Source organism: Antennarius striatus, chromosome 13 (assembly GCF_040054535.1).
Source record: "Antennarius striatus isolate MH-2024 chromosome 13, ASM4005453v1, whole genome shotgun sequence".
Classification (NCBI taxonomy): Eukaryota; Metazoa; Chordata; class Actinopteri; order Lophiiformes; family Antennariidae; genus Antennarius; species Antennarius striatus.
This window is the reverse complement of record NC_090788.1, coordinates 13,477,477-13,490,920: the sequence shown is the minus strand read 5'-3', so window position 1 is coordinate 13,490,920 and position 13,444 is coordinate 13,477,477. Positions and strand designations below refer to the sequence as shown.

Here is a 13,444-nt window from a genome sequence, read left to right as displayed (position 1 = left end):
TATTTATCTTCTAAATTACATAACAAAGATAACCCTTATATCTAGACTAACCTTACTATACTTGGAGAAGATACTGACGTCAACAATTTTGACGGCACCACAATGAACACAGCCGTAACCACTGAGATCATTGGCAAACTCTGCCTACAGGAAAAACATTGGGCCACCAATGAACTGCTGGACTTGTGCGACAAGCGAAGAGCCCTGAAGAAAAGTAAGAATTTGTCTGAAGGATCTGATGCTTATAGAGAAACCAAAAGAGCATCAAGAAAGCCCTGCAGGTAGAAAAACAGCTGGATTGAGGGAAAGTGCAGAGAAATAAAGAACAGCCTGAACATCAACAACACCAAGATGGCATATGAAACTGTTGACAACAGCAAAACAGATCAAAGTCTCTTCAATTCAGAGTAAGACTGTGAATGTCTAGCAATGTCTATGTAAAATCTTGAACAGGTGGACAGAATAATGCTCTGAACTCTACAGCCACACAGCAAGTGGAGAGCCAACAGTCCTGACATGTCCTCAAGCCATGCAAGAAGAGGAAAAGCTCCCCATCATCCGTGAAGAAGATGAGACTGTAGTTCGAGCACTGAAAAAAGGAAAAAAAAGCTGGAGTGGACAACATCACAGCAGTGCTGGCACAAGTAGGGGGAGAAGCCATTATTGACACTCACCATGCTGTGCAATAAAATCTAGCAGAGTGGTGAGTGGCCCACATCCTGCACCCAGTCACTCATCATCACACTTACGAAAAAAGGCAATCTTTATCTGTGCCAAAACCACCACACCATCAGTCTTACTAGCCATCCCAGCAAAGTCCAAATGAAAATAATATTAAATAGAACCAATGCAGTCAGAGACTGCAACATCCCTCGACACCCCTGAATTCAAAATTTTACCCTGACCTACTTGCATGTCAAAGATCAAAGCTCATGCTCTGACCTACTTTCATAGATCAAAGCCATAGCTTTGATCTACGGTCTTACTCACACTGACCTTGTCCCTTCATCTTTATATCTTATCCAGTTCCTGAGTGTACAAAAGTTAAAATTTGACCTTGACCTAGTTTTCTCAAGGTCATCATCTCATTTTCATCCCCTTTGCTGTCCGCCCGATGTGCTTTTTGGTGGACTAACAGACGAACGGCTGGACGCACGAATGGACTAACGGACGTGCTGACAATTACAATACATCACCGCTTTGAAGCGGGATGTAAATGGGTTAAAACCTCAAGCTGAACAAATCATAGCTGAAGAACAGGCAAGATTTAGGGCAGGACGGAGCACCACAAAACAGATTTTTAACTTAAAAATACCTGCAGCATCGACAAGACCTTTACCATGTGCTTGTAGACTTGAAAGCCTTCGACTAGGTATGGCATGTTGCGCTTTGGGCAACCATGAGAATGTATGACATCAGCCCTAATCTTGTCAGTGTCATTCAGCACCTGTACAGCAAATCGATCAGTGCACTTCTCCACAATGAAGCTGTCGGAGACTGGTTCAGGACAAAATTGGAGTGCACCAAGGATGCCCTGTCTCACCCACTCTCTTGAACATCTTTCTGGAGCGTATCATGACGGATGCCCTGGCAGACCAAGAACAAACTGTCAGCACATTATAGGCAGACCAATTACCAACCTCCGTTTTATGGATGACATCGAGAACACCACCTAAGGTGAGACCCATACGGATCTGGTCTGAAAATGCCATCCCGCAACTACAGGATCTGGGAAGAGTCAGGAAGTCAGCACAGGAAGTTGTAGGTGTGTAGCTATCCTGTCTCTTGGACATCTACAACACCAGATGTCTGTGCAGGGCCACAAGAATCACTGGTGACAGTTCATACCCCGGCCACAGCCTGTTCTCTCTGCTGCCCTTAAGGAAGAGGTACAGGTCCATCAAGGCCCGGACTTCTAGACTGACCAATACGTTTTATTGCAGTGCTATCAGAGTACTGAACACAGTACTCCGAAAGTAACTGACGACACGCTGTTGGAAGTCCTTCCCAATTAGGTACTCTGTGTAATGTACAGTATATGTTGCAACTGCTGTTATCAAGCTCTCTGCTGCACAGTACATTCCTACACTCTTGACGGCTCATTGTAAATATATTTCTATAGTTGCTTGTTTCTTGCACCTGAGTTTTGTTTTGGCATTGAGAGTTGTCTAAAAATTTCATTGTACACTTGTGTATGATGACATTAAAGGCATTCTATTCTCTTCTATTGTCACATTTGTGTGCCTAACTTTGCTATTTAAACACAGCATTCTCCACAGGATAGCACAATGACCTCAGTTGTTTGAGTTGTAAGTGCTGATTTTTAAACCTTTCCAACTCAAATACAGTGCACATTCGCGCATCAACACTCGCAACTTCACCTCATTGCAGATTTTTGGTAGGCAGTCATGTGATACCGTATGCGCATTTTATAGGCTGACGGCACCTGGAAGTGCGCTATGTTCCATGAGTCTCGGACTTACGTGAGACACAAAAGTGCTTTAAACAGTCAATTAAACAGAGTGTAGGAAAAGGTAATACAGATAGAAGATGGTTTAATGTTAGTATGGGAAAGGTTCAAAAACGTTTAAATTACAGAAAATAATTATACAAATTGTCCTTCTAGTGCGGAATTCATTAATTGCGTGTGGTTCCTGGAACGCATTACCTACGAAGAACAAGGGCACACTGTAACTTTCATTTCTGACAACTATTTTCTAGTTATTATGCAGATTTACAATTTTAAATACAAGCCACATCCATATGTATAACATGCTGTGTTGTTCAGTGCACAATCTTGTTATCATGCCACCTGAGACATGAATTTGTTTGAATCCATTTTACTTTCTGATAAGTGGAAACATCTGCTTGCCTCTTTGCACATTTGTGTTCATCTTATATGAATGTCTAGTGTGTCAGATTGTTATTGATAACTGTAGTTCTGGCCTTTTATTAGCTCCTTTATTAGCCTTCGATCGGTATCGTCTGCCTCTTATGAGTGACAGATTACGTACTGTGAAGGCTTATCTGCTTTAATGTGGGACACCACTGGAAATTATCTTTGGTCAGGATCTTAGACATTTTTTTCGAATCTTAGAGTTTCTTCACTGAGAATTGAAAGAAATTTGGAGCAACATCCACAGAAACAACATTGACAAAGGCTATGGACTGTAAAACTGAATGTAATCCAAGTTTACCCCTCCCTTTCAGCTATGCTTATCTGAGTGCTCCCCGAGAAGTAAACCTGTGACCTGAAAATACATTTCCAGAGTTTCAGTGTGAACAAAAAATCCCTGCTTGCAGAGGAAATATTGTCAACGTGCTTTGAAAGTTGTCTAAAACATCACTGTGCTCTAAGATAGCTGCCATATGTGTAACTGGGGTGTTGATGGAACATGAGTATGAACCCCATTATTTACCTCTATTTATTTATTGAAGTAAAAACATGCTGACATAATTTAAATAAAATTCAGGAATAAGGAGTCCTTGCACTTGTTTCTTTCAAGCCTAATACAGTTGATCACACTCCTCCTCAGCAAGACCTGAATATCTTCACAGGTTTATTTCAGCAAATTAACAACAATATTGATAATATTGATTGACAATTTGAGTTTAGAGAAACTAACAAACAAAATATGACCTATTTCTCAATTTTTTTGAGCTAGCAAATTAGCACCACAAACATTTATGTTTATGAAGTGTCAGTTCATTCAGACTCAAAAGTAATAAGAGATAAATGTGACCAAAGTTGTTCTGTAATTCTGCCACCTGAAACCATTTGAAATAGTTGATCAGTCGTGTTAGCAGCTACATTAAATGTACCTGTGTTCAAACAACAAAACAGATGCTCACATGAGTATTAAAGCACATTTATGCACTGTTAATTGGTTCTGGTTAATAAATATTTCTATCCAGAGGACATTGTTCCACACGGAATTCACAGCAGTTAAAAGTGGGAAAATCAAGATTTAGACTGGCTGTGCCATGAAACACATTTTCTCAGATTGGATGGATGTTTGTCACCAAACACGTTTAGAAACACTTAAGCATATTAACAGACTGTTGATTTTTAATTGTCATTGAACACTGATGTTAATGGAGTGTACTAAGTAAGTGTTGCAGCTCAGTTCAGTATTGTCTGTGCTCATGTCAGATTACTCCAGTGTCGTTGCCTGACATGTACAGCCCAGTCTCTCCATTATAGTTAAATACACATATACTATAAACATAACCTTTAGTCTGCAGTTCAGTCCAGTTCTCAGCACATCCACTGTGTATGTGGCAGCCTCCAACTCGGATGTCAGTATATCCCATGTTGCCTTTAGCTGTTCTCAGTCTGCCTGTGTTCGGTGACATCAGCTTTTAAGTATGCAGCCCTTCGTGCTTGAGTCTAGCCTGGGTGGGCTCATTCATCTCAGGGTGCTGTCTGCTCCCCTCCTCTTCAGAGGTAGTATGTTCTGTCTTCTCACCGACCGTCTGTCCTTCAGCCGAGATGGATCAGACATTAGCCCAAAGGTGAAAACACTTAAATCCCAATAGCTTTGTCTGCCTGTCTGTGGATTGTTGTATCGATAACCTTTGTTCCTTTTGTTCTAGTGTGCTTTATTATAAATGTGCTGTGATTACAGAGAGGCTGTTCATGTCTGGAATAATTTACTGTAACAACAGTAATGAGAGTTTCAGCTTTGTTCATACATTCTTTCTTGAGCTCTATTCAGTTCTTAAAATATGATTGATGAGGGGGTTAAGTCAGTTTAAAAGTTTGATACAAATCATCCATGTTGCCAGAACTATGTGTCTTTGCCTGCCTAATTGTACTGAAATGATAGAAGACAGTTTCTTTGAACTGTTTAACATAATGATTCCAAACTACCTGCTTGAGGTTGTTTCTCTGGTTGACTTTTATAACCTTTTATTAATTTTAAAAAGTTTAAATCATGTGATATCTTCAGATATACGCCCATCTCTGGTGTACATTTGCATAGGAATGTGAGGGCTTCATAATCAGCTCCTTCTGTCATTGACTAATGTCTTCCTTGTTTGTTTTCTTATATCACATTCAGGCTTTTAATCCTTTCTTTTGCTTGTTTTTCTCAGAATGAAGAGAAGCGTAACCTGAGTTTGGGTGGACATGTTGGATTCGACAGCCTCCCTGACCAGCTAGTCAGCAAATCGGTCACACAAGGATTTTGTTTTAACATTCTCTGTGTTGGTGAGTACAATTTTTGCACTTCATTGTAATCCATTTAATATTTCATACTATTGGAGACGTACAAAAATGTCCCACCATAATGTTTTTTCCTTGATCTTAAATTTTCTTCAAACATGTTTTATCTGCAAAAAACACATAAACCCCGTTCTGTTGTGTTTTCTTGATGTTAAAGAAATGCACAGACACTCCACTTCTCCTGCAATGAAAACCTCATGTCCAAAAGTTAATGAATTGCTCCCTTGTGACTGAATAATTAACTTCACATTTCGTTTCTGCCTACAATCCACAGGAGAGACTGGTATTGGAAAGTCCACTTTAATGAACACACTCTTCAACACCATGTTCGAGAACGAGGAGGCGAGCCATTATCAGAATGGGGTTTATCTACGGCCGCGAACATATGACCTTCAAGAGAGCAACGTCCACCTCAAACTGACAATTGTTGACACTGTTGGATTTGGTGATCAGATCAACAAAGAGGATAGGTGAGGATCGTGGAATATGACTGATGGTGTTGAGACAATAAATAGGGTAACGCTTATGTGCTGGTCTAATGATTTACAGATCTGTTTGTTAGTACTTGCCTTTTTGAGTGAAGTGAAAGGGTCTACTAAATATGGTTCATTTGCATTTTTGTGTCACTTTGGTTCTAACTGCACATAAAATGAAGTCTGTACAGTGATGGAAGAAGCAAAAAAGATCCTAACTGACCAAACTGCAGCGGTAGAGTATGACTGAGTGTCCTGTTCCAACACTGACTCATAGATCACGTTTGGTATCAATGGCTTAAGATGATCAAATGTAGCCCAGTTGCAATCCAGATTTCTACTGTATATACCGTTGACATGCTAATCACCAAACACTGACAGTCCATTTGGACACTGAATAAAACAATCCATGGTAAATCTCACCTACAGTGACATTGATCAAATCAAGATGTTCTGAAATACCCTGACAAATATAAATTCAATTCATGTGATTGTCAAAGCAAACTGATGAGTCACAAGCCCTATAGTGTTTTTCTTCCATCCCCCAAATATAAGTTTTCCCATCAGTCCTGATCCCTAACTCCCTTTCTATAGGATGATCAGTGCCAATTTTTTGCCAGAACTAGGCTTGTGTTCCTTTTAGAGAGAGACACAACAGACATGGACACAAAGTAATATCAGCTGAGGGTTCTACACATTTAGGTTTCCCGTGTTGTGGAAAATGGATGAGGAGGGACAGCAATGAAGAGGAAATGGTGTTTTTTTTTAACCTTCAGCCGTGGAATGTGAATGTTCTTGCTTTGACCTAGCCAGCATGCAGCAGTCTCACTCCCTTTGATAGCAGTATTCTCTGTAGGCTGTATAAGCCAACATGCTGACCGGACAGAGCCTATAGCAGACTGTAAATGCACTTTGAGAGTCTCAAAAGGTCAGAGTTAGTGCATTCCACAGAGAAGACTGTGGAATGCACTGATTTTTGTGAAAGAAGATACCATGTAACTGCAAACATAGTGTTGGCAGAAGATCTAGAGTAGATTTCTTTGATGCATATCTCAGTCTGAGCTGTAAAATAAATTGTAGGAAAACTTGGTAAAAATGTAATTAACAGTACAGTCTGCTGTTGGCTCAAATAATTAGAAGGGTTGTATGCAAAATTTGGTCGTGGTTAAGACAACATGCCTAAGTATTTTACTAAGCTGGAGATGATGAAGCCTGAGGCTGAGGCTGAAATTGTGCAGTGTGCTAGATGTATGCGATTGTCACTCGCCCTTCAAATGAAACAAGCTGGCTGTGGACTCAAGCTGCTCCCAGCAATCTTGCTGAAACTCCAGCATAATCGTCATCAAACTGTCTCATTACCAAACATTATCTTTAGACACGAAGAAAAGCCATAATTAAAGGCCAAATTACATAATCTGATCAATTGACCCGTCTGTCTATTGGGGATTTAATACACATTTTTTAAAAAAGCGCTTATGAGCAAACAACAAGACGGATTGTTTCACCCAACACATTCCTAGCTTCTCTGATTTACCGGTGACAATGCAAACAGCGAGGTCCATGACAAACATCAGGACATTTTGCAGCCTCTGAGATTTGTTGCAACCAGTCTCCCATAAGCTAAGCACAACTTTCGTGCAATAGAATGCTGAGATCCTGGCATATTGTCAAATCTCAGTTATTTAAAACACAACAAACTTGTTTCATTTCCCCTGTGAGAAGTCCGTATCTCCTCAGATTCATTACAGATGTATGAATAAGATGACAAATGTTTCTGCTGTTACCCACAGACATAAATCCTTAGTTTCTTTTTCTGCTGCCTCCACAGTTACAAGCCCATTGTCGACTACATTGACACTCAGTTTGAAAACTATCTCCAGGAAGAACTGAAGATCAAACGTTCTCTATTTAACTACCACGACACCAGGATCCACATCTGCCTTTATTTCATTGCCCCGACGGGACACTCCCTCAAGTCGCTGGACCTCGTTACAATGAAAAAACTCGACAGCAAGGTACACCTACACACAGTCATGGATTCCCACACACTAGCCAGTCCTTTCTCATTGTGTACGAATAAATGTCTGTTTCGATGAAGTTCAACCTCCCTGTCATGGTGACTGGTTTATATTTCAGTGAAATGTGGAGATCCCTGATCTTTTAGTTGGGGTGTGGACTCTTAGTGACCCAAAAGAATACAGCAAAATAATTTGCACTGACTGAGCATGCTTTCACTTCAGCATGTAGGATTACAAGAAAACTTCACAAGACATCTTTGTGTCGTATTACTTTTTGTGAGGAAGAAGGTTTAAGGTTTTGAAGTTAACAGCCCAGAATTTTGGAAAGACCATAAGTACCTGTGGAGTTGTTTCTCTCTGAAGTTTTTATATTCACTAGATGATGTGATCTGACATGTTATCATTTTCTATTTGCAGACATTAGTTGTGAAACAGATGAATGAAGCCGCAAGGGGACACAAGCCAGTGTCTTATTGTGCGGTCCCAAGCCTAGAGGGTTGTGTCAGGAAGGGCATCCGACATAAAACTTTTGCCAAATCAAACATGCGAATAGAATCTTTGACTTCCATGCCAGATCGGCTGAGACCTGGGTTAACAACGACCTCCATCGGTGCTGTTCACCTACAGGGAATTGTACTACTGTTGGTGGAGAAAAGTGTCAGGTGTGATGTGTGATAGAAGACTTTCAGCAAAAATGAAAGGAAAAATATACAAAACTGTGGTGAGACCAGTGATGTTGTTTGGTCTAGAGGCAGTGTCACTGAGAAAAAGACAGGAGACAGAGCTGGAGGTAGCAGAGATGAAGATGCGGAGGTTCTCTTTGGGAGTGACCAGGAAGGATAGGATCAGGAATGAGTACATCAGAGGGACAGCACATGTTAGAGGTTTTGGAGATAAAGTCAGAGACTTTATCTCTGGGGGCGGCAGTGGCTCAGTGGTAAAGCAGGCGGTAGAGCGGGTCGTCCTATGATTTCAAGATCGGCGGTTCGATTCCCGCTCCCGCCCAAAAAAAAATACCCAGAGGTGAGCTGACAGTGGGAGGTGTCAGCTCACCTCTGGAGCACTGCCGAGGCGCCCTTGAGCAAGGTGCCGTCCCCTTTACAAATTGCTCATTTAAGGCGCACCAAGAAGGAGCTGCCTGCCACTCCACCTCCCTTGCATGCCTACAGGCCCCCCTGTGTATGTGTGTGTGTGCTACAGGGGCCTGTACATACAAATATATATATATATATGCATGTGTTTGAATCATTAGCTAGAGTGTGCATTCTTAATTTCCCTTCGGGGCTCAAAACAGTATATTAAAAAAAAAAAAAAAAATTAAAACAAATGATTCGCTGTGGCGACCCCTGAAGGGAAAAGCCGGAAGGAGAAGAAGACAGTTTATTGGTTTACATGCATTAATAAATCAAAGTCCTGAGTTACCAGATTGCTGTTCTGTCCCTAAGTGGGAAACAACACAACTGAGAAGACTTTGGTTTGACAGGGTCAACATTCAGCTCTTTCCTTGCTGTGAAGTGATGGCACTGAGCACTGACCCTCTCTCCTATCCCTACCATCCAAACACTGATCATAGCCTGGCAGCCAACGTTTGCCACCTGTCTGCTGCAACCATCCAAAGTACTACAACCTACACACCCGTCTCTCTGTACCCAACCAGCTGGAACGGCTTTCAAATCCTTAGGGATCTCAACGCTCCAATTTGTACTAACATTTTCTCGTTTTCTCAGAATTATTCTTCAGTCATATGTAAACACACAGAAATAGTGATTTATTTTTAGATTCAGTGTGACATTTGATGGGTGTCATAACCTCTGATGTCCAGTGAAAATAAATATCCATGAATCTTCTCAGATGTAGTTGAGCAAAGTTACTTAATAGGTTAAAACCTTCCATGTGAATCATATTTTTCAATTTTGTTTGTATGACAATGTTTTTTCCTCAAAAACGTCTGGACAGAATTCAGACTCTGAGGGTCCAATCCAATCCAATCCAATCTTAATTTGGGTCCTGCCCGGAGTTTCTTCTTCAATGAGGGAGTTTTTCCCCGCCACCGTGGCTTATGCTTGCTCTGGAGGGCATTGTTGGCTTTCTATCTGTAAAGCGCTTTGAAATGTCTTCACATGTGATTAAGCGCTATATAAATAAAAGTTGATTGATTGATTTGTTGAGCACTTTACAACAACCACAGTCAACCAAAGTGCTGTACAGACAAATAAATAAAAAGAAAAAACATTATAGATAAAAGACAAAATGGCTCAAATATTGTAAGTAAAATTAATTAATTAAAAACATAAAACATGGATAAAAACAAAAGCCACAATCAGAGCAATAAAAATAAGATAAAATAAAATCCAATTTCTATCTAGATGTTAAAAGCCAAGGAGAAGAGGTAGGTTTTCACAAGTGATTTAAAAACAGACAGAGAAGAGGCCTGTCTGATTTGTTGAGGCAGATCATTCCATAATTTAGGAGCCACAACAGCAAAGGCACGGTCCCCTCTGAGCTTCCGTTTGGTCTTCTGCACACTCAGGAGCAGCTGATCAGCTGAGCTGAGAGAGCGAGCAGGTACGTAAGGGTGTAGAAGCTCAGAGAGGTAAGGCGGGGGAAGAGCATTCAGGGATTTAAAGTAAATAAAATAATTTTAAAATGGATCCTAAAATGTATGGGCAGCCAGTGGAGTGAGGCTAAAATGGGGGTAATGTGCTCATGTTTAAGGGTGCTGGTCAAAAGAGGTGCAGCAGCGTTTTGGACCATCTGGAGACGGGAGATGGAAGAAGCACTAACCCCCACATAAAGGGAATTGCAATAGTCCAGCCTAGTGCTGACAAAGGAGTGGATAACTATTTCAAACTGTTGCCTCGAGAGAATTGGTTTTATTTTGGCCAGCTGCCTAAAATGATAAAAGCTCGACTTAATTACTGCCCCTAAAAAGGCTGTCAAGCTTGAGATCAGAATCCATTTTTACCTTGAGATTAGTGATGCTTGGTTTGATATGCTGGGCCAAAGAACCCAGATCTGGAAGGGGTGTTCCAGCAGTGACATCAAAAACCATCACTTCAGTTTTCTTCTCGTTAAAATTCAAAAAGTTCAGAGCCATCCAGGCCTTAATGTCATCAAGGCACTTAACTAATGCAGTGATTGAGTATGCATTCTTCTTTTTGAGTGGAACATTAATTTGACTGTCATCCGCATAACAGTGATAATGAATCCAATGCTTCCTAAGTATGGAGCCAAGCGGGAACAGATAGAGAGAGAAGAGAAGAGGGCCTAGAACTGAGCCCTGTGGGACCCCACAAAAGAGAGCAGCAGAGGAGGACACCGAGTCACCAAGGCTGACACAGAACGTTTGATCTGCCAAGTACGACCTGAATCACTCCAGTGCTATGCCCCTGATGCCCACCCACTGTTCCAAGCGAGAGATCAGGATTTCATGGTTCACTGTATCAAATGCAGTTAAGTCTAAAAGCACTAAAATAACACAGTCACCAGAGTCAGTAGCTAAAAAGATATAATTAAAATAATTAATCATTAAAAATAATCATTAAAAACTCTTAAAAGAGCTGATTCTGTGCTGTGCAGGGTTTTAAAACCGGATTGGAAAACCAAGAATATTGTAGTCTTTCAGAAAGGCCATTAATTGACTTTAGACTATCTTCTCGAGGATTTTTGAAAGAAAAGGTAGTTTGGAGATCGACCTGAAATTGGCAAGAGCTGTAGGATCTAGCCCAGGTTTTTTTGATCATGGGTTGCACTACTGCATGTTTAAAATACACAGGGACAACACCTGAGGAGAGACTGCTATTAATAATTGCAAGAACAGAAGTTCCAACAGTGGGGAAACCCTCTTTAAATAGTCGAGGAGGGACGGCATCATTTGGAGAGCCTGAGGGCCTAAACTGACCAACAATCTCCTGTAAAAAGGACAGTGTCACGGGCTCAAACTGGTAAAAAACAGCAGAGCAGGTGACAGATTGAGGGGTCATAAGCAGGAGGTGAGATGAGAGAGCCCTTGTAGAAAGAGACCTTGTCAATAAAGTGAAGAAATTTTTCACAGACGACAGGAGAAGTCTCTATACCGATAGTCTGCTTGACATTAAGAGCTGAATCAATTGTTTTAAACAAAACACAAGGTTTGTGACAATTAGATGTTAGACAAATGTTCTCTTTTAGCATTTTTCACAGTTGTCTGATAATGACGCCAGCAGTCCCTTAACATTTGAAGAGACACCTGCAGTTTGTCCTTTTTCCATTTGCGCTCAGCTTTACGGCATTTACGTCTGGCAGCTTGAGTCATGTCATTTAACCAGGGCTCAGATTTCAGAGGGTGTCCAACTCTAAAATGGTTTCTTCTAGGGTGTCATTTTTAGATTTCTTAGGAATAGTTGAAATAAAGTGATTAAGGTCATGTTAGTTTTTTCCTCAATATAACAGGAGCATCTGTTTCCTTAGATGCACATTTTTTTAGTGGATTCAGAATGTTTCACCATAGTTCTTGTCCATTGAGTGCTTACACTCATGTGCACAATGAAAACCGATAAGTGACTGTTGTCTTTTGTGGTGTGTGTTGTATGCTTGCTATCTGGGGCTCCTTGTTGCTCTGAACAAACACAGAACTATTTGGGGAATACTGTTTGGCCAGCGGGAGAAAAACACCCAGTTGTAGGAAATGAACAAATATCACAGTCTAACAGTCACTGTCGATGAGGACAGTGTCCTGTCACTGTCCTCATCGACAGTGACACTTCTGTCTGCATCAGATGCCACACAAGGCTGTTCCAGCGATGGAGAGTGATCAGTGAACAATGTGAGAGAACATGTCATCAGTTTCCCTGCCTTACATTCATGATCTAATATGATATGATGTGCCTGTAATTTGACTCAGAACAAGTTCTGGTGTTTTCTCTGAGGCACACTAGGGAACTGATGACTGAATTTGTGGGTCTCTTTGTCCCTGTTAGAGAATTGGGTGATGCAGCCTTACAGAGGATGTGTTTATTTCTACTCATCTGCTGCTGATTGGTGATGAAAATGAGCTTGTTGTCTGTAATGACTGTTTGTTTTATGTGTCTGTTGGGTTCTAACTGAGCTACTCACTGAACAGTTTTGCTGAAAATGGTCTTAATGTCTCTTCAGCCGTATTTAACAATGGACTTATGTTTTTAATGAAGTCTTGAGTGTGCTTCATCTGGTTTCATTCACAGTGGTTGGTCTTGATGTGCTGACAGAGGAAAGTTAATTGCTCAAATCTGTAATTACGTGGAAAAACACAGGTTCTTTCTCTGAGCCTTGTCGCTCCTCATATTCCAGGTTAAGAGGTACATTTGGTCCTTTGTGAATAAACACATTATCCTAAACCAAACGGTTACATAACAAAGTCCACATACACACTGAAACACAAATCCGCTTTCAACCCTCTTTGCATTATTAGGCAAATTTAACCATCAAGATAATGGCTTGACTTAACATTTTTTATGATTACAGTTTCTCTTCTCATCCGTTCTCAGGTCAACATAATTCCTATCATTGCCAAGGCAGACACAATCTCAAAGAGTGAGCTCCATAAATTCAAAATAAAAATTATGAGCGAGCTGGTGAGCAATGGCGTTCAGATATATCAGTTCCCAACAGATGATGAAGCCGTCAGTGAGATCAACTCCTCCATGAATGTAAGTAATTTTCTTACAATAAGCACCTTATTTTATATAAACTTTTGTATACTCAATGTT

The 13,444-nt window shown here is 40.7% G+C and overlaps 1 protein-coding gene across 1 annotated transcript in view; it reads left to right on the top strand.

The window, feature by feature from the left end:
• The window catches only part of septin8a (septin 8a), a 30,161-nt gene that overhangs the window by 6,996 nt on the left and 9,721 nt on the right, over window positions 1-13,444 (top strand). Inside the window, exons 2-5 of the mRNA XM_068330416.1 lie at window positions 5,098-5,212; window positions 5,502-5,697; window positions 7,529-7,715; window positions 13,223-13,384. Of these exons, the coding sequence (XP_068186517.1) occupies window positions 5,098-5,212; window positions 5,502-5,697; window positions 7,529-7,715; window positions 13,223-13,384 (660 nt within the window). The remainder of the gene's footprint in view (window positions 1-5,097; window positions 5,213-5,501; window positions 5,698-7,528; window positions 7,716-13,222; window positions 13,385-13,444) is intronic.